A 25,074-nucleotide genomic window follows, 5' to 3' on the forward strand; every position below is an offset into this window, starting at 1 on the left:
TGTCCATTGTACGACAGGTTGAGATTTGTACCATTACCGGGGCCAGTTTTGCAATGCTTTCCCCCGAAGGTGCTCTTTAAGAGAGGTTTTGAAGGTAAGTATAGTTTTACTTTCCTTTACAGTTGTGGGAAGAGCGTTCCACCTTGATGTGGCATAATTGCGAAACGTGTATTCCCCTTTTTTTGTGCCAAATCTGGGTTTTACATGATTTGTGGAGCTCCCTCTGGTGTTATGATCATGGTATTCCTTGACCTTTGGGAAGAATTTTGACATGTACATGGGTACCATAGAGGTGTAGTGGATCTTGTAGACCAGGCCCATTGCAAGTAGCTGTACTCTGTCGTCTACTCTAAGCCATCCTAGGTTGTCAAAGTGGGCAGAGGTGAGGTGGGTTCTAGATGAAAGGTCAAGCAGTAGTCTGACCAGTTTATTTTGCGATGTTTGAAGTTTTATTTTTAGCGCCTTGGAGGTGCTATGGTACCATGACGTGCAAGCATAGTCATAGTACCCTTGAATGAGTGCTCCTGCCAGAGTTTTCAGGGTGTTTTTGTTTACCAGAGAGGAGATCCGGTATAGGAATCTAGTTCTTTGATTGACTTTTTTTATTACATTGGATGCCATTTTGTCACAGGAGAGGTTTGCCTCAAGAATAGATCCTAGGTATGTAATTTCCTTCTTACTTGTGACAATAATGTCACCCACTGCAACTGAGAAGTCGTCGGATTTGCTGAGATTATGTTTCGAACCGAAGAGAATGGACTCTGTTTTACCCAGGTGTAATGATAATTTATTATCGGCGAGCCAGGTGCAGATTCTGCCGAGCTCGGAGCTGAGGGTTTTTTCAACCTGCAATCTGCTCCTGTCAGAGACCAGCAGGGCTGAGTCGTCCGCGAACAGGAACAAGTTGCAGTCACATGCTGATGACATGTCATTTGCATAAATTAGGAACAGTAACGGACCTAATATGCTTCCTTGTGGAACACCACAGCTCACTGGGAGGGGGGGGGACAGAGTACCGTTTACCTCCACCATCTGTTCTCTCCCCTCCAGGTAGGATTGCATCCAGCTCACCGATAGTTTATCAAAACCAATTGCTTTTAGCTTGTCAATCAGAATGGGGTGATTGACAGTGTCGAAAGCCTTTTGTAGGTCCAGCATCACCATGCCGCAGTATTTACCCTCGTCCACCTCTTGTTTGATGTGGTCGTTCAAATAAAGAAGGCATGTGTCAGTGGAGTGGGATGTTCTAAAGCCAGATTGAAATTCATAGATTAGTTTCTTTTCCGCGAGGTACTTTTCGACCTGTTCATATACTATTTTTTCCATGACTTTCGAGATGGAGGTAAGTATAGAAACAGGGCGGGTAGTTGCCTGGGTCCAATTTGCTGCCCTTTTTGTGCAGGGGGGTTACTCTTGCAATTTTGAAGTCTTTGGGTACTTTTCCCTGTTTTATGGAGAGGTTAATTATGTGAGCTATGACTGGTGAGATGGCGGTTGCTGTGTCTCTGAGGAATTTGGAGGGGATATTGTCGTGGCCAGTGGCCTTGTTAGGTTTGAGGGCGCTCAGTTTAATGAGTACCTCTGCTGTTGTTACCCTTGCTAGACTGAAATCATCTTTGCGTACCCCTAGGTTTTTGTAGTAGGTCATGATGTGATCTACTCCAAAAAGCCCTGAGTGGGAGGGTAATTTATTTACAAGAGTTGTGGCTATGTTTGTGAAAAAAATGTTCAAGTACTTGGCCACATCCAGTTTGTCTGTGATGAGCCTGTTATCTGTCTTTATGTTTACGTTTGAAAATCTCGTTTTGAGTTTTTTACTGCAGCCAAGCTGGTTATTGAGTAATTTCCAAAGTTCACGTGGTTTATTTTTGTTTTCCTCAGTTTTGTCATTGATGAAATTCTTTTTGGCAGTTTTGATCATGGAGCTTACGTCATTTCTTAGTCTGTTTCTTTCAATTTTTAGTTCAGTCACGTGGGCCTGGAGTTCACTGTTCGTGCTTTTGGAAAGCATTGACTGACTTTTATGAAACTCAGAGCATTTTTTGTCTCTGGTTTTCATGGCGGTCAGTATGCCGGAGTGCATCCACGGCTCAGCGCGATTTTTTACCCTGGTTGTTCTTAGGGGGGCCAAATCATTGAGTATTGCAGAGAATTTGTTTTTGAAACCAAGCCATGTTTCTTCAACTTGTGTACCACTGAGCTCATCTGACCAGTCCAGGCTCTCCAGTTCTAGGTTAAAGGCCTCGCTAGAGTAGTTTTTGAGGTCTCTAGATATGACTGTTTTGTGACAGCCGGCCTTTTGTTTTAGCTTTTTGCGGGTACAGAATATCATATAATGATCACTTAAACCGCATGCTATAACCCCTTTACTGGAGATCCTGGACCTGTCAGAGGTCAGAATGAGATCAATGGTAGTTTGTGTTGTTTCACATACCCGGGTGGGTTGGGTGATTAGCTGGCTGAAGCCGTGCAGATCACAAATCCTACTGAAGGACTTGAAGACGGACGTGTCTTTACGTTGCATATCCGTGTTCCAGTCTCCAATAATAATTGTCTCTACATCCCCCACATCAGCCAAACACCCATCTAATGTATCATAAAAGTCACTCTGTTCCGGTGGTCTATAGATTGTCCCGACTATTACAGATTTAGCATTGTCAAAAAGAATTTCAACCCACACAGATTCAATATTTTCATGATGCAGGTCAGTACGGTTTTTGAAATTGGTGTCTTTATGTATGTACATGCAGACACCACCTCCATTCACGTTCCTGTCCCTTCTCACTACAAGATAATCTTCAATTTCAATCTCTGAATCTGTAATGGAATTGTCCAATTTGGTCTCAGAAAAGCATAATATGCTTGCCTTACCGTTCATGAACAGTTGCCTGAGTTCAGCCAGTTTGTGTCTCAGGCTGTTAGTGTTCAGATGAAAAATATGTAGTCCATTTTTGTTGTTTAAATGCATAATGTCGTCAGCTTGAAGATATTTGTCTTTGTCCGTTACAGCAAACGGCTTGCGGCCTGCCGTGGTGCTTGGAGCGGTGGGGTGGTGGGGGGAGGGAGGCTCCGTTGTAGCTTTAGCCGTCGATATGCTAGCAGGGTGGCTAACAACATGGTGGATATTTGTTCCCTCGGATCTCGGTTCTCTTCCTCTCGTCACTGCCTCATGCGTGTCTGTCTGCCGAGGCGTCCCCGGGGGAATGTCGAAGTCTCCGTTGATTCCTCGGTCTCCGCTGTCTCCATGGTCTCTGTTGTCGTCGCGTAGTTGTTGCTGTAGCGGAAGAGATGCTAGTTGTGATGCTAGTTGTGATGCTAGCTCCTCGAGCCTGCAGGAATGGCTTCTTGTCTGCACCGGGCCCGGATTCAGATGGATGTCTCCCGCTAACAATAAGACCAAGACGATCATACTTCTTCGGTCTAGTTTGCCTGACGGGGGTAAGTACTTTCGCGTCGGGTTTGCAGTTAATAATGCATGAATGCTTGCACTTCCAAAAGCGAGGTGTTTCCTTTCCCAGCCGTTGAGAAGGTAAAAGTCATTGTGGTTCATTTTATCCCTGCTTTCACTACTCTCCTTCTCTAAGTGATGTTGCCTCATTGATGAGTTGAGGTAGGAGTCCATAATCCATATTGTCAGGAGGATGAAATATGTAAAAAATCGTGAGGAATGACTTCCAAAGCGGGAGCTCTCGAAAATGCGACCACTCATAGCGAAACCGGAACTGATCCCACTGTGTCTTCCTGCAGACTCACTTGTGCTGCGACCTCCTCTGACTGTTCGAGGGTCGAGTATCTTTTATGACTCAGGTTTATTCAGCAGTAAGTCAAGACATTACAGTAGGCAGAAACATAACAACTGGCGGGCTTACTCTGTAGTAAAGCAGTCCTTCCCATGCCGTAAAGCATGTCGCGACACTGTCGTAACAGCCTTAACTCTGTATGCATTGCATGCATATGTGACACTCAACAGACAGGGTGAGTATGAAATGCACACCCCCTTCTCTCTGTGTGACGCTACTGTTTACTTTACTGCCTGTTAGCCATGTTTGTAGTTTCTGATGTGGTGCTGTTGCTTACTGTGTGCTGCTGGCCTGGATTCAGCTTCATGTGCTAGTCAGTCTGAAGTTGTGGTTTTATTAGAGTTGTTCTTTGCTCCCATAAAGTCTGTTCAAGCCTCTGAGATGATTTTAGGTGGAGAGCTTTGCAAAAATTGGGTAAATGCTTTAAATCTTTGGCAAGATAACTGCCAATAAAATGATATATTTTTTTAAACAAAGGCATTACCGAAAATGCACTCTGACAATGGTTGATGCTGGTGGTTACTCTGACTATGGGCTATAATAAGTTACTCAAGGAATGATGTATTTCAAAAAATGTCTGTCTGGAAAGTGTTTTAATAAATACTAATTTAATATTCAAAATGAACTATGCACTACTAGTACTCTCTTGAGTTTCTTCCCGTTAAGTGTGTATGACACATTCATAGTTTGTTAAATGTTAAGAAGCCCTCAGACACTGTTTCTTGCAAGATGTTGCCTGCCGGCGGGGGCACCGGGCTTAACAGGTTCTGATTCACTGGCACTACAAAGGCTGAGAAGGCATATTGTAAGGTGCTTTTGTGAAATGTAATCATAGAAAATCACATTGATTGTTCCTAAACATCACTGGGGCTTTATGTAGGGTCCTGACATTAAACCTGATAACATACACTTATACACTACCTATGAAAATGGATAAATAACACACAAAAGACAAATACACTTCTTTTAGAGATTTTGTATTCTATAAATCTTCGGACAGAATATATACAAACAAGACATTTTACAAAAATACATTTCATAAATAAAAAGATTGACATTGAATTGTTTAGACATGTATTTGTGTACAATGATTATAAAGCTCTGCATTGGTTTAGGGTTGTTTTTTTCTGTTCTTGGAGAGGGATCCCTCCATAGCCTTTTCCTGAGGTTTCTTCTATTTGTCCTTCGTTTATTTGTTGAGTTTGGGTTAGTTATTTTCTGTAGGGTTCTACGAACAGAGGGTTTCATATAGGCTGGACAGATTGTAAAGCCCCCTGAAGCTGATTTGTGATATTAGGCTGTATTTATATATTATTATACATCATTTATACATTTAAATGGATTAGACAATTGAGTGATGTGTTTCTTCATTTTAATTTATGAAATGTTTTCTAAACTTAAACAAGACAGCATTAGTTACTGTAAAAAAAAAATATATTCTTATAGCAAATTGATCAGTGAAGCAAGATTCATTTGTACATTATTAGTGCAATTATTTTTACATTCCTGGGGTAATGTTACATGTCTGGCCTATTGGTCTAATGATGATTGAATGGACGCGTTACTCAAAGTTACATTTTATATCAAGTTCATCTGAAGCTGAACAAGACTGAAGACATCATGAATCCTTTTGAACCAACAGAGTATTTCACCATAAATTTAAAAAAAAATCATTCCAGTGATGGAAGTCATGTTGTGATTAAAATTAAAATTGTAAAAACAGCCCTAATGCTATTGCTGGTTTGATAGTATCCATGACAACAGACAGAGGCAGGATGGGGTGACAAGACTGATCTTGTGTCTTACTCCACTGGAAGCTGTAAATGAGAAAAAAAATAAACAAAACATTAAATCAACATTTATATATTTACTTACATATGCCATTTACGCCAATGGAGCTGCCTTCAATGTCGAATCCAACGACTGTTGAAGCTGCGTTGATCAAGCGTTCGCAATCTGAGTGCTATTAGGAGCAGATGTGCTTACCAACAAAACATCAATGACGTTGATGATTGATCCGTTACTGCAGAAAGAGAAAACAAATATTGTTTGAAATATCAGATTTAGGATCCTACTCTTTATTATAACACTTTAATAGTCTTAAAAAATTACCTGAATGAAACAACATCTGTGATTTGAAGGACGAAGGGAATACCCTTTTGAAAACAGGTGTAAGCTGTAGAAACACAAAACTAAAATATAATTTTTTTCACATAAACCTTTGCATTGGATTTAGAGCTTTACTTATTTATTTGACTTGATCTTTGTTGGTCTTTCATCAATTAATAATTCCTAATCATAGTGTGGTAACTGTGGAGTAGAATTCACATGTTTTGAGTGGGTGGACTAAAAAAACGTACCTGATCCTTTATCATTTTAGCCCGAGCTTTATAAGCAGCAGAAGATGGATTCATCAAGTCATTGGTAAATGTGTCTAGGACAGATCTGAAAGTCACCCTTTTTGTTATAAGGGCTATAGTAGTAGGTGCTGCCGTTTTAGGTTTAGCAGTTGTAGGTTCTGCTGTTTTAGGTTTAGCAGTTGTAGGTGCTGCCGATTTAGGTTTAGCAGTAGTAGGTGCTGCCGTTTTAGGTTTAGCAGTTGTAGGTGTGGGAGTTTTAGGTTTAGCAGTTGTAGGTGTGGGAGTTGTAGCTGGGACTGGACTTGCTGTAAAAATAGATATATAAATATTATGTTAATATGTATCAGTGCCGAAACTAAAAGTAAAACGTTTCCTTTTTTGATGAAAAACCCTGGTGCCAGTTTTACAATAAGATCAATGATGAAGGGCTTACAAAAATATATTTCTTCTGAAGTTTCTTGGGAAAAAGTATTCTTACATTGAATAACAATTTATTTACATAAATTACACTGAAAATCATTTAAGTAGTGCTCATTAATTTTGTCTTTATCTACATTTTTTCCGTAGCTACATACTTTTGTTAGTAAATTATTGAAAAACCAAGCATGCGCAGCAAATGTTATTCAAAATGGTTTGGAAACGTATTGGAGAGAAAGATTGTGTTGTGTATACTTACATATAACTTGGACTGAATCAGGATTTATGCTCACGTGTACACACTCTAAAGCCCCCCTTAATAATATGGCTATCAAGTCTGTTTGACATTATGTCACAGGTTATATCTACATCAAGTTTTAAGATACAAAAATGTCACTTGTGTCTCAATGTATTAACATGACTTCTGCTTCCATTTGTAAAGGCATACAAACATTACAATATGCTAAGTACATACATCAAGAAAAAAGGTACGGTTCATGTAAAATAGAGCTTAAATGCACCATGGGAATTATTAGGATGATTACAGCATCATCAGTTTACACCAGACCACTTGGAGCTATACAGGATAAAGTCTACCCTGGTTAAACAAATACCTGTATATGCTTCCCTTCTAAAAGCTTGAATGTATTAAAATACTGAGGTAAGCTTTTAGCATACCAATATCATATATGAGAAAAAAGTTACAGTAAATTAATAAAGGAATATAAGTATTGTTTCAAGAAGTCACAATCTTATAAGGATGTCAATATTGTACTGTCAGTCGGTCCAATCCTTTTGATCCAAACTGAAATAACTGAACAACTATTTTGGTAACAATCAAATTTGGAAGCCTGCTGACATGCTGATGATCCTCTGACTCTTACTGTAGCATAAGAGTCTTTTAAGTTAGACAATGTTACTGAACTACAGTTCCCAATAACTTTATTGTGGATTTGCAGGCATTTTGCACAGAGGAGTATTTAGTATTTACTTAATTAAGATAAGTATTTACACTTAACTTAATGTGGCACTCCTTGTCTATTATCACCTTAATGGAGGGCTTTTTGAGTAATGACATGAATCAGATATCAAATCAAATCAAGTTTTATTTATAAAGCACATTTAAAAGCGATTTTTGGTCGAGCCAAAGTGCTGTACATGTAATAAAAACACATTACTACAATCACAATAAAAGACAATAAATTACAATATGACACCTTATTGAGATATTTCTGCATCTATATGGCCCAACAACAATGTGAAGTCAGAAAGACATCTATTAATCATCTCTTAACACTGTCATTGTATACTCCCTTTTTTGGTCTGCTGCTGCATGACACTTTCACAATCCACTACTGCAGATTATAGTTAGTTTAAGTGTGCCAGTTGGTTAAGTCAAATTAATAAATCATATCAAAATAAATGTAAATGTAGCCCAATAAATGTAATTTGACAAAGGACTAGTTGGATATAGTCTTATATTTGGAAAATACTTTACAGTCCAAAAGAACAAAACCAGCAATGATTGAATTTGAGTGTGTTTGGTCACAATCCTCCTGTGATTCTTTTGCTGTCCTCTTGAGTACTAGAATACAAAGGCAATTAGACTATGTGTTGTCCTTTTCAATCAGCAACATAGAAAGAAGCATTGTGAGCATTTAATCCAATTTTAGCCAACCTGTTTGGCAGTGGTATCTAAGACTTGTCTGAATACTTACACCTGTTGTGTATCTGTAGCTTCAATGACACCTAAAAAATTATCCAACAAAGTCATCATCTGATTATCCCTAAGAAAATAAATAGATAAGTGATTTATATTGTAAGCTAGTGATTATGATGAAGTGTTTCCTTTAACAAATATAATCCATTATCATAAATAAAAATACTTTATTGACATCACAGAGAAGTTTGGTAAAATGACTGAGGCCCACCATTTTAGATTATAAAAATATTATATCCAAAATAAATATGGATATTTATATATATAAAAAAATATGGTTAATAATAATAATACATTAAAGCAATGATCCATTCCCTGTCAGTTAGTTTATCGATTCATTTGACATTTCTGCCTGCACATAAACAACTTGTCTTTCCAAAATGATTGTCACTTTAGTTAATGCACACAACAAGCTGACAGCTGAGACTATTTCTTTATTCATTTAAACCAGGGCCATTGTGAATCGACATGCAGCCATTTTATTTCTGGAAAATCCTGAATAACTTATATATAACCATATTGAGAATAACAGATTGGAAGAAAAGGTTTTTAGAAACAATAAGACAGTGTTTGATTGTTTGTACTTATCTTCAGTGCCTTTAATGGAAGCATTTTCAACTTATTGAGATACACCTTGTTTTTATCTTCGGATGCTAAAAACATAACATATCTTTTGTGTTCCGATCATCAAGAAGACCTTGTTTTTTACAAAAATACAGGTAAGCTCACAGAATACACATAAGTTATGTATGATAATATAAAAAGATAGAAATAAGAAAAGTTACTGGATAATAATACAAGGCACTGTGTTCAATTTTAATGTTATATCTGTAAATTATATCTGCACAATAAGTTAAAATGTTGTTATATGTGATGCGTCTGATATACAATACAGTTATGTAAGGCTTTCTGTAATTGTATTTCACTTAACAGACATGAGCCCTGCACTATTGAAAGCTTGACAGTAGCCATGACAGCAGCACAAGGAAGGATGCAGTGATGAGACTCATCTTGTGGCTTACTCCATTTGAAACTTCTGTAAATGATGACAAAAGAAAAACAAAATATATTACTTGAAGTATCTCTTTTAGGTTGTGTTTTTTTGGTAAGGTAGTATTTCAAATAACTTACGTGCGCCATCCAAAAAAATGGAGGCAGGTTCAATGTTGAAGGCTGTGATGCTTGAAGCTGCATCAGCCAAAATGTTTCCAATCTGAGTGCCACTAGGAACTGATGTGGATGCAAATTTAAGATTCATGGTGTTGAAGATTGATCCATTACTGCAGATAGAATTGAAGAGAAATGTATATTCTTAATCATTATAAATAAATTATAATTATTACAATTATGTTAAAAATATTATTTTCATGAATTCACAGTACAATATATTTAGATTGCAGTACATTTTAATAACATTAATAAATTACCTGAACAAAATCACCGTCAAGGAGCGGAACGAAGAAAATTGTCGTTGGTAAATAGGGTTAAGCTGCAAAAAACAAGCAAATAAATTATGTACATTTATTTTATTTGCCATTGACTTTTGTAATTGTGGTTTTTAATTTGCACCAACAAACACCATCCAATCATAAAACAATGAACAATCCAGCATCTTCTATCCAGTATAAGAAGCACCAACACTTCAATGTTAAATATATCTGAAACTTATCATTTTATTTAAGTTTTAAGATACATTTTATCTCATAACACAGGATATAGTAATTTGACTATGTCACCAAATGTGTTTGTTTAAGGAGATTTAATCTACAAATTAAGATGGCTTATTGCAGGAAATACTAATACATTTAGTAAAACATTTCCAGTTAATTAGGATGCTTAGATTTCGCTCGGCTTCACCCTATGGACTTACTGTTGTCTCTATTAGTGAGGCTCGTGCTTTAAACGCTGCAGATAATCTATTCTGCAAATCGGTTGTGAATGTTTCTCCAGCAGATCGGAAAGTCAACTGCCTTATTATGACTGCTTCAGCAATTGTAGTAGCTGTCGTAGTTATAGGAGTCGTCGTGGTTGTGGTTTTAGTTGTAGCAGCCCTTGTAGTTGTGGTTGCAGCACTGGTAGTTGTAGTTGTAGTTGTAGCAGCCCTTGTAGTTGCAGTACTTGTAGTTGTAGTTGCAGCACTGGAAGTTGTAGTTGTAGTTGTAGCAGCCCTTGTAGTTGCAGTACTTGTAGTTGTAGTTGCAGCACTGGTAGTTGTAGCAGCCCTTGTACTTGCAGCATTTGTAGCTATATTTGCAGAAGTTGGGATAGCTGTCGGGCCTATAGTCCAAACAAATATGGACCAATGTGAAGAAATATGGTAAAATAAAAGATGGTATTCAAAATGCTTTCTTCTAAACAAAGTCAATCCACAGTGTAAAGGTTCTCAACACAAAATTCAAAGCTTATGTCTGACTGATGGATTGCCTTCAAACTATTCTCACTTTTGCGATGGCTGGGCCAGCATCTAGTAACTATAGGTGCTAACAGCAGAAACATTGCTGACAGTGCCAACAGTGATAACTGCATTTTCAGACAAGAAAGAAAAATAACTTCAAATTGTGTTTCTTATGTTTGTAACAGTCGATGGTATATGATTGTGTATGCTCCATTTCGACCAAAACATTTATCAAATAAGAATTTTTGAAATTATTCCATAATTACTTCAATATTCAATGGAAGTTATGTACATTCTTATTCAAACACAAAGCAATTTCTGTTCTCGGATTCAACATGCGTAATTTTCAATCTACAGAAGTCAAACTGGATGCTGACTGGCTTCATATAAAACTGAAACAGAAATGTTTTTAAGAGGATTTGGTCATGAGTTAGTGCTTTTTGTTTTATTGTATTTGTTTCGTTTGTTTTGTCTTTGTTTGTTTCTTGTTGAGCTCTGAGTTTTGTGTTTAAATGTACCTAAATTGTGTTTTGTACAGTTTTGTTCATGTCATGGTTGTCTGGTTTAATTCCAGGTCCCTCTAGAGACTGGCATTGCATGTTGCCGTGGCCTAATGCTGTGGTGTGTTGTTTCGGTTCATGCTGTATGGTTTACAAATAAAACAAATAAAGATATTGGCTTTGTATTGTACACATTTGCTAAATTTAAACCCCTTATTTGGAGCACAAAAATGAAACTTGGCTATTGTTATTTGCAGTTAGATATATTGATACTAAGTATTGAACAGACAATGTTAGACAAATCTTAGATAACAAAATGTCCTTGCTAAATGAAGGATATTGATTACTTACGAATTACTCGGATGGAGGTGACATCAACAGAGATGTTGAAGGAAATGTTTGGGTTGGAGAAAGCCTCTTCTAAGGTTTTTGCAACATCATCATCCTGTGGGATTTCTGCAGGTGAAGCAGTTTGATTGAACTCAAGCCCCACCTCCACTTGAGTATCAGTATCAGCTCGAGTTTTCGCCACAGCTTGACTGCATCAAAAAATAACATATTTTAAACCAAATTATATCAACATTGATAACTTTTACATATCTCTGATGAGTGCTTTTGTCATTCTTATGTTTGAAAGTTTGAATATAAAAACCCAGAAAGTATAAGGTGAGTTGGTCTCTCAAAATGTGAAACGTTACCTAAATGAAATGACAAACGAGCGTATGAAAAGAAATCCATATTTTGTCTTGTAGATTAAATCATACTGTGGGAACAAAAGCAACAAAATAAAGCAGTTAAAATAAGAATAGTTTCCAAATGAAATAAAAACAGCAAACTCAATACTCAGAAAAATAATAAGAATGAGAACTAACCACTATTACAACTCTGCTTTCAAGAACTTTAAACTCTGCACTGTTTTTGTCTCTAAGTTCTGGTACAAATGGTTCTTTCACGGTTGCCACGACAACCACAACTGGTTTAGAAGCTGGAATTGTTGGTGATGCTGTTGTTGCTGTTGTTGCAGTTGATGCTGTTGTTGCAGTTGTCAGTGCAGCAGTTGTAGCAGCAGCAGTGGTTGGGGCAGCAGTCGTAGGTGAAGCAGTTGTTACAGCAGCAGTTGTAGGTGCTGCTGTTGTAGGCGCAACAGTTGTCAGTTCAGCAGTTTTAGGTGCTGCTGTTGTTGTTGCAACAGTAGCAGGGGCTGCAGTTGTAGGTGCAGCAGTGGTAGTTGTAGTTGTAGCAGCCCTTGTAGTTGTTGTTGCAGCCCTTGTAGTTGCAGTACTTGTAGTTGAAGTTGCAGCACTGGTAGTTGTAGCAGCCCTTGTACTTGCAGTACTTGTAGCTTTATTTGCAGAAGTTGGGATAGCTGTCGGGGCTATAGTCCAAACAAATATGGACCAATGTGAAGAAATATGGTAAAATAAAAGATGGTATTCAAAATGCTTTCTTCTAAACAAAGTCAATCCACAGTGTAAAGGTTCTCAACACAAAATTCAAAGCTTATGTCTGACTGATGGATTGCCTTCAAACTATTCTCACTTTTGCGATGGCTGGGCCAGCAGCTAGTAACTATAGGTGCTAACAGCAGAAACATTGCTGACAGTGCCAACAGTGATAACTGCATTTTCAGACAAGAAAGAAAAATAACTTTAAATTGTGTTTCTTATGTTTGTAACAGTCGATGGTATATGATTGTGTATGCTCCATTTCGACCAAAACATTTGTCAAATAAGAATTTTTGAAATTATTCCATAATTACTTCAATATTCAATGGAAGTTATGTACATTCTTATTCAAACACAAAGCAATTTCTGTTCTCGGATTCAACATGCGTAATTTTCAATCTACAGAAGTCAAACTGGATGCTGACTGGCTTCATATAAAACTGAAACAGAAATGTTTTTAAGAGGATTTGGTCATGAGTTAGTGCTTTTTGTTTTATTGTATTTGTTTCTTTTCTTTTGTCTTTGTTTGTTTCTTGTTGAGCTCTGAGTTTTGTGTTTAAATGTACCTAAATTGTGTTTTGTACAGTTTTTTTCATGTCATGGTTGTCTGGTTTAATTCCAGGTCCCTCTAGAGACTGGCATTGCATGTTGCCGTGGCCTAATGCTGTGGTGTGTTGTTTTCGGTTCATGCTGTATGGTTTAAAAATAAAACAAATAAAGATATTGGCTTTGTATTGTACACATTTGCTAAATTTCACTAATGTTAGGGTGCGCACAACAAAGAGAAGTTTTTGTGTTTCTGTTTGTGGGGTGAAGATCTGGAACAATTTGAGTGAAGAGCTAAAGGGATGTCCAAACACAAAACTATTCAAAAAGAGGTATAAAGACACAATTCTCACAAGGTACAGGGATGAAACTGCTAAACCATAACTGTTTGTATTCTTGTTTTGTATTTTATTTATGAATTTGTGTTTGTATGAATTTGTGTATGTACATATATATATATATATATATAAATATATAGAGACCATTGTCCTAACTTGCCTGTATATATTATATGAATGATTATATAAATTATTCAAGATTATAAGTATACGTTTATATTGTATGTTAACATATATTAAGATGTAAAAAAATAAAAATAAAAATAAAAATAAAAAAGGGAGAAGGGGTCGGATTAAATAAGTGTAAACTTCTTCTGACCCCTTTTCGGACGTGTAATTAGCTAAAGCTTTGTTGTTTATTGTTTATTGATATCAGACAATGATACTGCAGATTATTCAATTATTATTTAAATGTTTCGTTTTGTTATTGCATTCATTTGTATAGTACTGTATCATGTCTGTATCACCTTTTGTTTCATTTGTATTTTCTTTGGTTTTACACGCTCGAAAAAAAAAAAAAAAAACTAAACTAAACTAAACTAAACTAAATGTAAACCCCTTATTTGGAGCACAAAAAGGAAACTTGGCTATTGTTATTTACAGTTAGATATATTGATACTAAGTATTGAACAGACAATGTTAGACAAATCTTAGATAACAAAATGTCCTTGCTAAATGAAGGATATTGATTACTTACGAATTACTCGGATGGAGGTGACATCAACAGAGATGTTGAAGGTATTGTTTGGGTTGGAGATAGCCTCTTCTAAGGTTTTTGCAACATCATCATCCTGTGGGATTTCTGCAGGTGAAGCAGTTTGATTGAACTCAAGCCCCATCTCGACTTGAGTACCAGTATCAGCTCGAGTTCTCGCCACAGCTTGACTGCATCAAAAAATAACATATTTTAAACCAAATTATATCAACATTGATAACTTTTACATATCTGTAATGAGTGCTTTTGTCATTCTTATGTTTGAAAGTTTGAATATAAAAACCCAGAAAGTATAAGGTGAGTTGGTCTCTCAAAATGTGAAACGTTACCTAAATGAAATGACAAACGAGCGTATGAAAAGAAATCCATATTTTGTCTTGTAGATGATATCATACTGTGGGAACAAAAGCAACAAAATAAAGCAGTTAAAATGAGAATAGTTTCCAAATGAAATAAATACAGCAAACTCAATAAGAATGAGAACTAACCACTAGTACAATTCTGCTTTCAAGAACTTTAAACTCTGCACTGTTTTTGTCTCTAAGTTCTGCTACAAATGGTTCTTCCACGGTTGCCGCGACAACCACAACTGGTATAGAAGCTGGAATTGTTGGTTGCACTGTTGTCGGAGCAGCAGTACTTGTAGGTGCTGCTGTTGTTGTTGCAACAGTAGTAGGGGCTGCAGTTGTAGGCGCAGCAGTAGTTGTAGGTGTTGCTGTTGTTGTTGCTTCAGTAGTAGGGCCTGCAGTTGTAGGTGAAGCAGTAGTTGTAGGTTGCACCGTTGATGGAGCAGCAGTAGTTGTAGGTGCAGCTGTTATCGTTGCTTCAGTAGTAGGGCCTGCAGTTGTAGGTGAAGCAGTAGTTGTAGGTGCAGTTGTTGTTGTTGCAACAGTAGTAGGTGCTGCTGTCGTAGGTGCAGCAGTAGTTGTAGGTTGCACCGTTGTCTGCGCAGCAGTAGTTGTAGGTGCTGCTGTTGTTGTTGCAACAGTTGTAGGTGCTGCTGTTGTAGTTGCAGCAGTAGTTGTAGGTTGCACCGTTGTCTGAGCAGCAGTAGTTGTAGGTGCTGCTGTTGTTGTTGCAACAGTAGTAGGGGCTGCAGTTGTAGGTGTAGCTGTAGTTGTAGGTTGCACCGTTGTCTGCACAGCAGTATTTGTAGGTGCTGCTGTTGTTGTTACAACAGTTGTAGGTGCTGCTGTTGTAGTTGCAGCAGTAGTTGTAGGTTGCACCGTTGTCTGAGCAGCAGTAGTTGTAGGTGCTGCTGTTGTTGTTGCAACAGTAGTAGGGGCTGCAGTTGTAGGTGTAGCAGTAGTTGTAGGTTGCACCGTTGTCTGCGCAGCAGTATTTGTAGGTGCTGCTGTTGTTGTTGCAACAGTTGAAGGTGCTGCTGTTGTAGTTGCAGCAGTAGTTGTAGGTTGCACCGTTGTCTGAGCAGCAGTAGTTGTAGGTGCTGCTGTTGTTGTTGCAACAGTAGTAGGGGCTGCAGTTGTAGGTGTAGCTGTAGTTGTAGGTTGCACCGTTGTCGGAGCAGCAGTAGTTGTAGGTGCTGCTGTTGTTGTTGCTTCAGTAGTAGGTGCTGCTGTTGTAGGTGCAGCAGTAGTTGTAGGTTGCACCGTTGTCTGGGCAGCAGTAGTTGTAGGTGCTGCTGTTGTTGTTGCAACAGTAGTAGAGGCTGCAGTTGTAGGTGCAGTTGTCGTAGGTGCAGCAGTAGTTATAGGTGCTGCTGTTGTGGTTGCAACAGTAGTAGAGGCTGCAGTTGTAGGTGTAGCAGTAGTTGTAGGTTGCACCGTTGTCGGAGCAGCAGTAGATGTAGGTGGCACCGTTGTTGGAGCAGCAGTAGTTGTAGGTACTGCTGTTGTTGTTGCAACAATAGTAAGTGCTGCTGTTATCGTTGCAACAATAGTAGGGGCTGCAGTTGTAGGTGATGCAGTAGTTGTAGGTTGCACCGTTGTCGGAGCAGCAGTAGTTGTAGGTGCTGCTGTTGTTGTTGCAACAGTAATAGGGGCTGCTGTCGTAGGTGAAGCAGTAGTTGTTGGTGGCAGCGTTGTCGGAGCAGCAGTAGTTGTAGGTGCTGCTGTTGTTGTTGCAACAGTAGTAGGTGCTGCTGTCGTAGGTGCAGCAGTAGTTGTAGGTGCTGCTGTTGTTGTTGCAACAGTAGTAGGGGCTGCAGTCGTAGGTGTAGCAGTAGTTGTAGGTGGCACCGTTGTTGGAGTAGCAGTAGTTGTAGGTGCTGCTGTTGTTGTTGCAACAGTTGTAGGTGCTGCTTTTGTTTTTGCAACAGTAGTAGGGACTGCAGTTGTAGGTGTAGCAGTAGTTGTAGGTGGCACTGTTGTCGGACCAGCAGTAGTTGTAGGTGCTATTGTTGTTGTTGCAACAGTAGTAGGGGCTGCAGTTGTAGGTGTAGCAGTAGTTGTAAGTGGCACTGTTGTCGGAGCAGCAGTAGTTGTAGGTGAAGCAGTAGTTGTAGGTTGCACCATTGTCGAAGCAGCAGTAGTTGTAATTGCTGCTGTTGTTGTTGCAACAGTAGTAGGGGTTGCAGTTGTAGGTGCGGCAGTAGTTGTAGGTTGCACTGTTGTCGGAGCAGCAGTACTTGTAGGTGCTGCTGTTGTTGTTGCAACAGTAGAAGGTGATGTTGTTGTAGGTGCAGCAGTAGTTGTAGGTTGCACCGTTGTCGGAGCAGCAGTAGTTGTAGGTGCTGCTGTTGTTGTTGCAACAGTAGTAGTTGCTGCTGTTGTAGGTGCAGCAGTAGTTGTAGGTGGCACCGTTGTTGGAGCAGCAGTAGTTGTAGTTGCTGCTGTTGTTGCAACAGTAGTAGGGGCTGCAGTTGTAGGTGCGGCAGTAGTTGTAGGTTGCACTGTTGTCGGAGAAGCAGTACTTGTAGGTGCTGCTGTGGTTGTTACAACAGTAGTAGGTGATGTTGTCGTAGGTGCAGCAGTAGTTGTAGGTTGCACCGTTGTCGGAGCAGCAGTAGTTGTAGGTGCTGCTGTTGTTGTTGCAACAGTAGTAGGGCCTGCAGTTGTAGGTGCAGGAGTAGTTGTAGGTGGCACCGTTGTTGGAGCAGCAGTAGTTGTAGGTGCTGCTGTTGTTGTTGCAACAGTAGTAGGGGCTGCAGTTGTAGGTGTGGCAGTAGTTGTAGGTTGCACTGTTGTCGGAGCAGCAGTACTTGTAGGTGCTGCTGTGGTTGTTGCAACAGTAGTAGGTGATGCTGTCGTAGATGCAGCAGTAGTTGTAGGTTGCACCGTTGTCGGAGCAGCAGTAGTTGTAGGTGCTGCTGTTGTTGCAACAGTAGTAGGGGCTGCAGTTGTAGGTGCGGCAGTCGTGGTAGGTTGCACTGTTGTCGGAGCAGCAGTAGTTGTAGGTGCTGCTGTTGTTGTTGCAACAGTAGTAGGGCCTGCAGTTGTAGGTGCAGGAGTAGTTGTAGGTGGCACCGTTGTTGGAGCAGCAGTAGTTGTAGGTGCTGCTGTTGTTGTTGCAACAGTAGTAGGGGCTGCAGTTGTAGGTGTGGCAGTAGTTGTAGGTTGCACTGTTGTCGGAGCAGCAGTACTTGTAGGTGCTGCTGTGGTTGTTGCAACAGTAGTAGGTGATGCTGTCGTAGGTGCAGCAGTAGTTGTAGGTTGCAACGTTGTCGGAGCAGCAGTAGTTGTAGGTGCTGCTGTTGTTGCAACAGTAGTAGGGGCTGCAGTTGTAGGTGCGGCAGTCGTGGTAGGTTGCACTGTTGTCGGAGCAGCAGTACTTGTAGGTGCTGCTGTTGTTGTTGCAACAGTAGTAGGTGATGTTGTCGTAGGTGCAGCAGTAGTTGTAGGTTGCACCGTTGTCGGAGCAGCAGTAGTTGTAGGTGCTGCTGTTGTTGTTGCAACAGTAGTAGTTGCTGCTGTTGTAGGTGCAGCAGTAGTTGTAGGTGGCACCGTTGTTGGAGCAGCAGTAGTTGTAGTTGCTGCTGTTGTTGCAACAGTAGTAGGGGCTGCAGTTGTAGGTGCAGCAGTAGTTGTAGGTTGCACTGTTGTCGGAGCAGCAGTACTTGTAGGTGCTGCTGTTGTTGTTGCAACACTAGTAGGTGATGTTGTCGTAGGTGCAGCAGTAGTTGTAGGTTGCACCGTTGTCGGAGCAGCAGTAGTTGTAGGTGCTGCTATTGTTGTTGCAACAGTAGTAGTTGCTGCTGTTGTAGGTGCAGCAGTAGTTGTAGGTGGCACCGTTGTTGGAGCAGCAGTACTTGTAGTTGCTGCTGTTGTTGTTGCAACAGTAGTAGGTGCTGCTGTCATAGGTGCAGCAGTAGTTGTAGGTGGCACCGTTGTTGGAGCAGCAGTAGTTGTAGTTGCTGCTGTTGTTGTTGCAACAGTAGTAGGTGCTGCTGTCGTAGGTGCAGCAGTAGTTGTAGGTGGAAGCGTTGTTGGAGCAGCAGTAGTTGTAGGTGGTACCGTTGTCGGAGCGGCAGTAGTTGTAGGTGCTGCTGTTGTTCTTCCAACAGTAGTAGGGGCTGAAGATGTAGGTGCAGCAGTAGTTGTAGGTGGCACCGTTGTCGGGGCAGCAGTAGTTGTAGGTGCTGCTGTTGTTGTTGTTGCAACAGTAGTAGGTACTGCAGTTGTAGGTGCAGCAGTAGTTGTAGGTGGCACCGTTGTTGGAGCAGCAACAGTTGTAGGTGCTGCTGTTGTTGTTGCAAGAGTAGTCGGTGCTGCTGACGTAGGTACAGCAGTAGTTGTAGGTGGCACTGTTGTCGGAGCAGCAGTAGTTGTAGGTGCTGCTGTTGTTGTTGCAACAGTAGTAGGTGCTGCAGTTGTAGGTGCAGCAGTAGTTGTAGGTGGCACCGTTGTTGGAGCAGCAACAGTTGTAGGTGCTGCTGTTGTTGTTGCAACAGTAGTAGTTGCTGCTGTTGTAGGTGCAGCAGTAGTTGTAGGTGGCACCGTTGTTGGAGCAGCAGTAGTTGTAGTTGCTGCTGTTGTTGTTGCAACAGTAGTTGTAGGTGGCACCGTTGTTGGAGCAGCAGTAGTTGTAGGTGCTGCTGTTGTTGTTGCAATAGTAGTATGGGCTGCAGTTGTAGGTGCAGTAGTAGTTGTAGGTTGCACTGTTGTCGGAGCAGCAGTAGTTGTAGGTGCTGCTGTTATTGTTGCAACAGTAGTAGTTGCTGCTGTTGTAGGTGCAGCAGTAATTGTAGGTGGCACCGTTGTTGGAGCAGCAGTAGTTGTAGTTGCTGCTGTTGTTGTTGCAACAGTAGTAGGTGCTGCTGTCGTAGGTGCAGCAGTAGTTGTAGGTGGCACCGTTGTTGGAGCAGCAGTAGTTGTAGGTGCTGCTGTTGTTGTTGCAACAGTAGTAGGGGCTGCAGTTGTAGGTGCGGCAGTAGTTGTAGGTGGCACCGTTGTTGGAGCAGCAGTAGTTGTAGGTGCTGCTGTTGTTGGAGCAGCAGTAGTTGTAGGTGGCACCGTTGTTGGAGCAGCAGTAGTTGTAGTTGCTGCTGTTGTTGTTGCAACAGTAGTAGGGGCTGCAGTTGTAGGTGCGGCGGTAGTTGTAGGTTGCACTGTTGTCGGAGCAGCAGTACTTGTAGGTGCTGCTGTTGTTGTTGCAACAGTAGTAGGTGATGTCGTAGGTGCAGCAGTAGTTGTAGGTTGCACCGTTGTCGGAGCAGCAGTAGTTGTAGGTGCTGCTGTTGTTGTTGCAACAGTAGTAGTTGCTGTTGTTGTAGGTGCAGCTGTAGTAGGTGATGTTGTTTTTGGAGCAGCAGTAGTTGTAGTTGCTGCTGTTGTTGTTGCAACAGTAGTAGGGGCTGCAGTTGTAGGTGCAGCAGTAGTTGTAGGTTGCACCGTTGTCGGAGCAGCAGTAGTTGTAGGTGCTGCTGTTGTTGTTGCAACAGTAGTAGTTGCTGCTGTTGTAGGTGCAGCAGTAGTTGTAGGTGGCACCGTTGTTAGAGCAGCAGTAGTTGTAGTTGCTGCTGTTGTTGCAACAGTAGTAGGGGCTGCAGTTGTAGGTGCAGCAGTAGTTGTAGGTTGCACTGTTGTCGGAGCCGCAGTAGTTGTAGGTGCTGCTGTTGTTGTTGCAACAGTAGTAGTTGCTGGTGTTGTAGGTGCAGCAGTAGTTGTAGGTGGCACCGTTGTTGGAGCAGCAGTAGTTGTAGTTGCTGCTGTTGTTGTTGCAACAGTAGTAGGTGCTGCTGTCGTAGGTGCAGCAGTAGTTGTAGGTGGCACCGTTGTTGGAGCAGCAGTAGTTGTAGGTGCTGCTGTTGTTGTTGCAACAGTAGTAGGGGCTGCAGTTGTAGGTGCGGCAGTAGTTGTAGGTGGCACCGTTGTTGGAGCAGCAGTAGTTGTAGGTGCTGCTGTTGTTGTTGCAACAGAAGTAGGAGCTGCAGTTGTAGGTGCGGCAGTAGTTGTAGGTTGCACCGTTGTCGGAGCAGCAGTAGTTGTAGGTGCTGCTGTTGTTGTTGCAACAGTAGTAGGGGCTGCAGTTGTAGGTGCGGCAGTAGTTGTAGGTGGCACCGTTGTTGGAGCAGCAGTAGTTGTAGGTGCTGCTGTGGTTGTTGCAACAGTAGTAGGTGCTGCTGTCGTAGGTGCGGCAGTAGTTGTAGGTGGCACCGTTGTTGGAGCAGCAGTAGTTGTAGGTGCTGCTGTTGTTGTTGCAACAGTAGTAGGTGCTGCTGTCGTAGGTGCAGCAGTAGTTGTGGGTGGCACCGTTGTTGTTGCAGCAGTAGTTGTAGGTGCTGTTGTTGTTGCAATAGTAGGAGGTGCTGCTGTCGTAGGTGCAGCAGTAGTCGGTGCTGCTGTCGTAGGTGCAGCAGTAGTTGTAGGTGGCACCGTTGTTGGAGCAGCAACAGTTGTAGGTGCTGCTGTTGTTGTTGCAACAGTAGTCGGTGCTGCTGTCGTAGGTGCAGCAGTAGTTGTAGGTGGCACCGTTGTCGGAGCAGCAGTAGTTGTAGGTGCTGCTGTTGTTGTTGCAACAGTAGTCGGTGCTGCTGTCGTAGGTGCAGCAGTAGTTGTAGGTGGCACCGTTGTCGGAGCAGCAGTAGTTGTAGGTGCTGCTGTTGTTCTTCCAACAGTAATAGGGGCTGAAGAAGTAGGTGCAGCAGTAGTTGTAGGTGGCACCGTTGTCGGGGCAGCAGTATTTGTAGGTGCTGCTGTTGTTGTTGCAGCTACATCAGCAGTTGTCGATACCACTGTTATGAAAACATTAAATATCACCCACACTGGTACTTTTAAAGGGGGGGGGGGAGGCAGGTAAATAGCAGGTACATAGCAGGTAAACAGCAGGTAAACAGCAGGTAAATAATTGAATCAACACAGTATTTGTGTTTCAGTTCATCCCATATATGCAATTCCCTTTTCGGACTCCATCATGCAGACCCATTTCAATATACATATTTTTGAATTGGCAATCTGCATTGGATGATGTGGGCATACTTCAAAGAGTAAAGTCAGTATTACCAATTGAACCCATTTTCACTCCAATACTTTTTGCTGATAAGACAGTTTTTCCCTCGGCAAACTTTACCCTCATTTTGGAGTGTAATTCAGTTTCTTTCCCAAAAAGCCCACTACAGCCAAACAATGACGCCTCTGGAATTCTTGTTTGTCTTAGAAGGTTAAAAGTAGAAACTCAGGTTAGATTTGCCATTACCTATCATGATTTAAAAGTGAAACTGGACACTGATGTGTTTTTTTAAGGCAAGGCAAGTTTATTTATATAGCACCTTTCAACACAAGGTAATTCAAAGTGCTTTACAAAAATAAAAGACATTAAGAAAATGGCATTTAAAAACAGTCATTCTGATAATGCAAAGATAATGCAAAGATAATAAAATAAACATTAAAAGAAAAAATACATGAATAAAAGTTTACAGTGCAGTTTAAGATGTGAATAGCTCAATTAAAAGCAGCGGTAAAAGGAAAGTCTTCAGCCTGGATTTAAAAGTAGTAAGAGTTGCAGCGGACCGGCAGGTTTCTGGTAGTTTGTTCCAGATTTTTGGAGCATAATAACTGAACGCTGCTTCTCCATGTTTAGTTCTGACTCTGGGGACAGAACGTTGAAATGGGAGATTTGATATGGGCCTATAATTGTTCATTACAATTGCATCTAGATTATTCTTTTTTAAGAGTGGTATAATGACTGCAGTTTTGAGGGCCTGTGGAAAAATACCTGAGTGAAGAGACTTGTTTACTATATGAAGTAGATCTGTGGCCATGCAATGAAAAACATTTTTGAAAAAGCCTGTTGGAATAATATCAAGGCAGCAGGAGGAGGATTTTAGATGTACTCCAGGTCTTTATCATTAATCTGATGGAATTGTGTCATGGTGTTTGAATTGATTTTAAGTGGACACAGGGACAACACATTTGCTGTACCTGATGCAGAGGCACTGACTGCTTGTCTGATTTTCTAAATGTTGTCAGTGAAGAAGGAGGAAAATTCATTGCAGGCCGTGGTGGATAAAAATTCAGAGGCTACTAACACTGGGGGGTTTGTTAGTCTGTCGACAGTAGCAAACAAGGCACGTGCGTTGTTTTTGTTTTTGGCAATGATGTCAGAGAAGAAAGACTGTCGTGCATTTTTCAATTCCAAATTATAAAAGCCAAGTCTCCCTTTATAGATTTCAAAATGAACCTGGAGATTTGTTCTTCGCCACCTGCGTTCAGCTTTTCGACACTCTTTTTTCTGTTTTCACAGTCATGGCCTTTCTCCATGGAGATATGTTCTTGCCACTCACCGCCTTTACCTTAGTTGGAGCAATGGCATCTATAACATTTTTTTATTTTTTATTAAAATGATCTAGTATTTTCAGTTAAATATCGCTTTGTGGTTACCTCTTTTTGAACATTTTTGTGAACAGAAATAGAACTCTCAAAGAAAACAAAGGAATGATCAGAGAGTGCAACATCAGTCACCACAACCTCAGAGATATTCAAACCCTTTGAGATAATTAAGTCCAGAGTGTGCCCCTTATTATGCGTGGGCTCCGTCACATGCTAAGTCAGTCCAGAGTTATCAAGAACACAAAACAGTTATTTAGCCCCTCCTGGGGGTTGTCAACATGGATGTTAAAATCACCAACAATGACTAGACGGTCAAAGTCAATACACACTATAGACAGCAATTCAGTAAAGTCATAAAAAAAGCTTGCACAGTATTTGGGTGGTCTATAGATATTTAGGAACAGAGCTGGAGAGGAGCATTTCAGCTGAAGGGCCACATATTCAAAAGAAGCAAAGTTCCCATAAGATGTCTTGCTGTATGTGTTTACTGACATCTGTATTGAAGGGAATCATTGAACAAAATAGCAACTCCACCTCCTTTCTTATGCATTCTTTCCTGACTGATAAAACTAAAGTTGGGAGGGGTTGATTCGATAAGAAGAGCTGCGCTGTTATTTTGTTCACTCCTAGTTTCCGTTAAAAACGTAAAATCGAGATTGTGCTCAGTGATGAAATCATTGATTAAAATGTGTTTTCCTGCCAAAGACCTGACATTTAATAAAGCTAGTTTAAGTTTGTTAGTTTGTACACACTATTAGTCAGATTTTTTGTGACAAGCTGTGGCTGGCATGGAATCACTGCTAAATTTGATAAATTCACACAAACGTTTGAGCGCTTCCTGTTTCTAAGCTGATTCACCGCTCTTACTCTATTACCTATCAACACAGATATTGGCAAAGCTACTGGCAGGCAGGGAGAGTTTCTAATAGTCATAGTTGTAATGACCGGTTTTATCATGTCTCGGTGGGATATGGTACTGAATTGTCAGGTCTGTTTAGCAGTGTAGACAGCATGGAAAATGTTAGCAGCCAGAGCACGGCTACCCTGTGAACTGGGGTGGAGGCCATCTCTGCTAAAATAAGAACCCTGCTCCCAGAAAATATTAAAATTGTCAATCATTATCAAGTTGTTCGTGGAGCATGCCGACTGCAGCCATGTGTTCAGGCTGAGCAGCCTGCTAAAACGCCCCACGCCTCGACGGAGAGAGGGGATCGGCCCGGAGATAAAAACAGACTTGTTGCACTTCTTAAGCGATTTAAAGAGAGTGGTCAAATCGGGCTTAAGTACCTCCTATTGTTGGCATGCCGTGTTGTTTGTGCCAAAGTGGATAAAGCAATATTGGATAATGAGCTGGCAAGAACTCCACCTTATCTACATGTTATATCATCTTTTAATAAAATAAACAAACAGTATGAAGTACCTTCAAAGTAATCAGTTTATTATCACACTTACCTATTAGAATCAGGGCGAGTGATATGATCCGTTTGATACCCATCCTGTTTTTCTTTTAATCTATAAAATCAAACGATACATAGATTTACCAACAGAAGTAGCAAGTAATGCTATACTATATATATATACTGCTATAATGATACCCAAACCATCCTAGGGGAATTGGTTTGATAGAACAATTATTTTCCGCAATTATTATAATATAATAATATTTCCTTAAAGTAGAGCAGAGATTATTTACAATAAGTATTGTGACAATGAAAACACAAAAGAACGCTCTCGGTCACTAACACTGAGACACACACAAACAAAGTTAATAACTGTACAGAAGTCTACATATTTACTTAAACATGTACTTACCCCAAATGAAAAGATAATAAGATGGGAAAGAGTTTATCCTCCTTTCTTTTAAATGTTGTATTATTTCCGTGTCTTCAAATATAGTCCGGTTCAACGTCTGGGATATTGCAAACCTCACCTTCTGTGAAGGTTGACATCTATCAAGGGTTTATATAGGAATCAAATAAAAGCCTTTGAAACGTCACACATTTTTCGAAAATGTTGCATCCCACACATTCTCTATCATATGATCTTGTTTTGTTCATTTAAATGAACAAAACAAGATCATATGATAGAGAATGCTGTCTTTTAATCTTGTCA

General features: G+C 40.5%; 1 protein-coding gene and 3 long non-coding RNA genes across 4 annotated transcripts; all 4 read right to left on the bottom strand.

The window, feature by feature from the left end:
- Positions 1-5,302: 5,302 nt before the first annotated feature.
- Positions 5,303-5,745, bottom strand: LOC117488046. The gene is made up of 2 exons (XR_004556497.1): positions 5,676-5,745; positions 5,303-5,617 (listed from the first exon to the last, which is right to left on the bottom strand). It is a non-coding gene; the product is annotated as an uncharacterized LOC117488046 (long non-coding RNA).
- Positions 5,746-5,794: 49 nt separating this feature from the next.
- LOC117488045 lies at positions 5,795-6,444 on the bottom strand. Its single transcript, XR_004556496.1, has 3 exons — positions 6,161-6,444; positions 5,913-5,976; positions 5,795-5,823 (listed from the first exon to the last, which is right to left on the bottom strand). It is a non-coding gene; the product is annotated as an uncharacterized LOC117488045 (long non-coding RNA).
- A 2,269-nt stretch (positions 6,445-8,713) lies between these two features.
- On the bottom strand, positions 8,714-15,104 carry LOC117488042 (integumentary mucin C.1-like). Its single transcript, XM_034136770.1, has 10 exons — positions 14,725-15,104; positions 14,566-14,630; positions 14,219-14,406; positions 12,065-12,567; positions 11,891-11,955; positions 11,544-11,731; positions 10,168-10,574; positions 9,725-9,786; positions 9,429-9,577; positions 8,714-9,333 (listed from the first exon to the last, which is right to left on the bottom strand). The coding sequence occupies exons 3-10, from the start codon at positions 14,358-14,360 to the stop codon at positions 9,245-9,247; spliced, it is 1,605 nt and encodes a 534-aa protein (XP_033992661.1). The 5' UTR covers positions 14,361-14,406; positions 14,566-14,630; positions 14,725-15,104; the 3' UTR covers positions 8,714-9,244.
- A 6,061-nt stretch (positions 15,105-21,165) lies between these two features.
- On the bottom strand, positions 21,166-24,916 carry LOC117488167. Its single transcript, XR_004556509.1, has 3 exons — positions 24,775-24,916; positions 24,415-24,474; positions 21,166-21,368 (listed from the first exon to the last, which is right to left on the bottom strand). It is a non-coding gene; the product is annotated as an uncharacterized LOC117488167 (long non-coding RNA).
- Between the last annotated feature and the right edge of the window lie 158 nt (positions 24,917-25,074).

Source organism: Trematomus bernacchii, unplaced genomic scaffold (genome assembly GCF_902827165.1).
Source record: "Trematomus bernacchii unplaced genomic scaffold, fTreBer1.1, whole genome shotgun sequence".
Classification (NCBI taxonomy): Eukaryota; Metazoa; Chordata; class Actinopteri; order Perciformes; family Nototheniidae; genus Trematomus; species Trematomus bernacchii.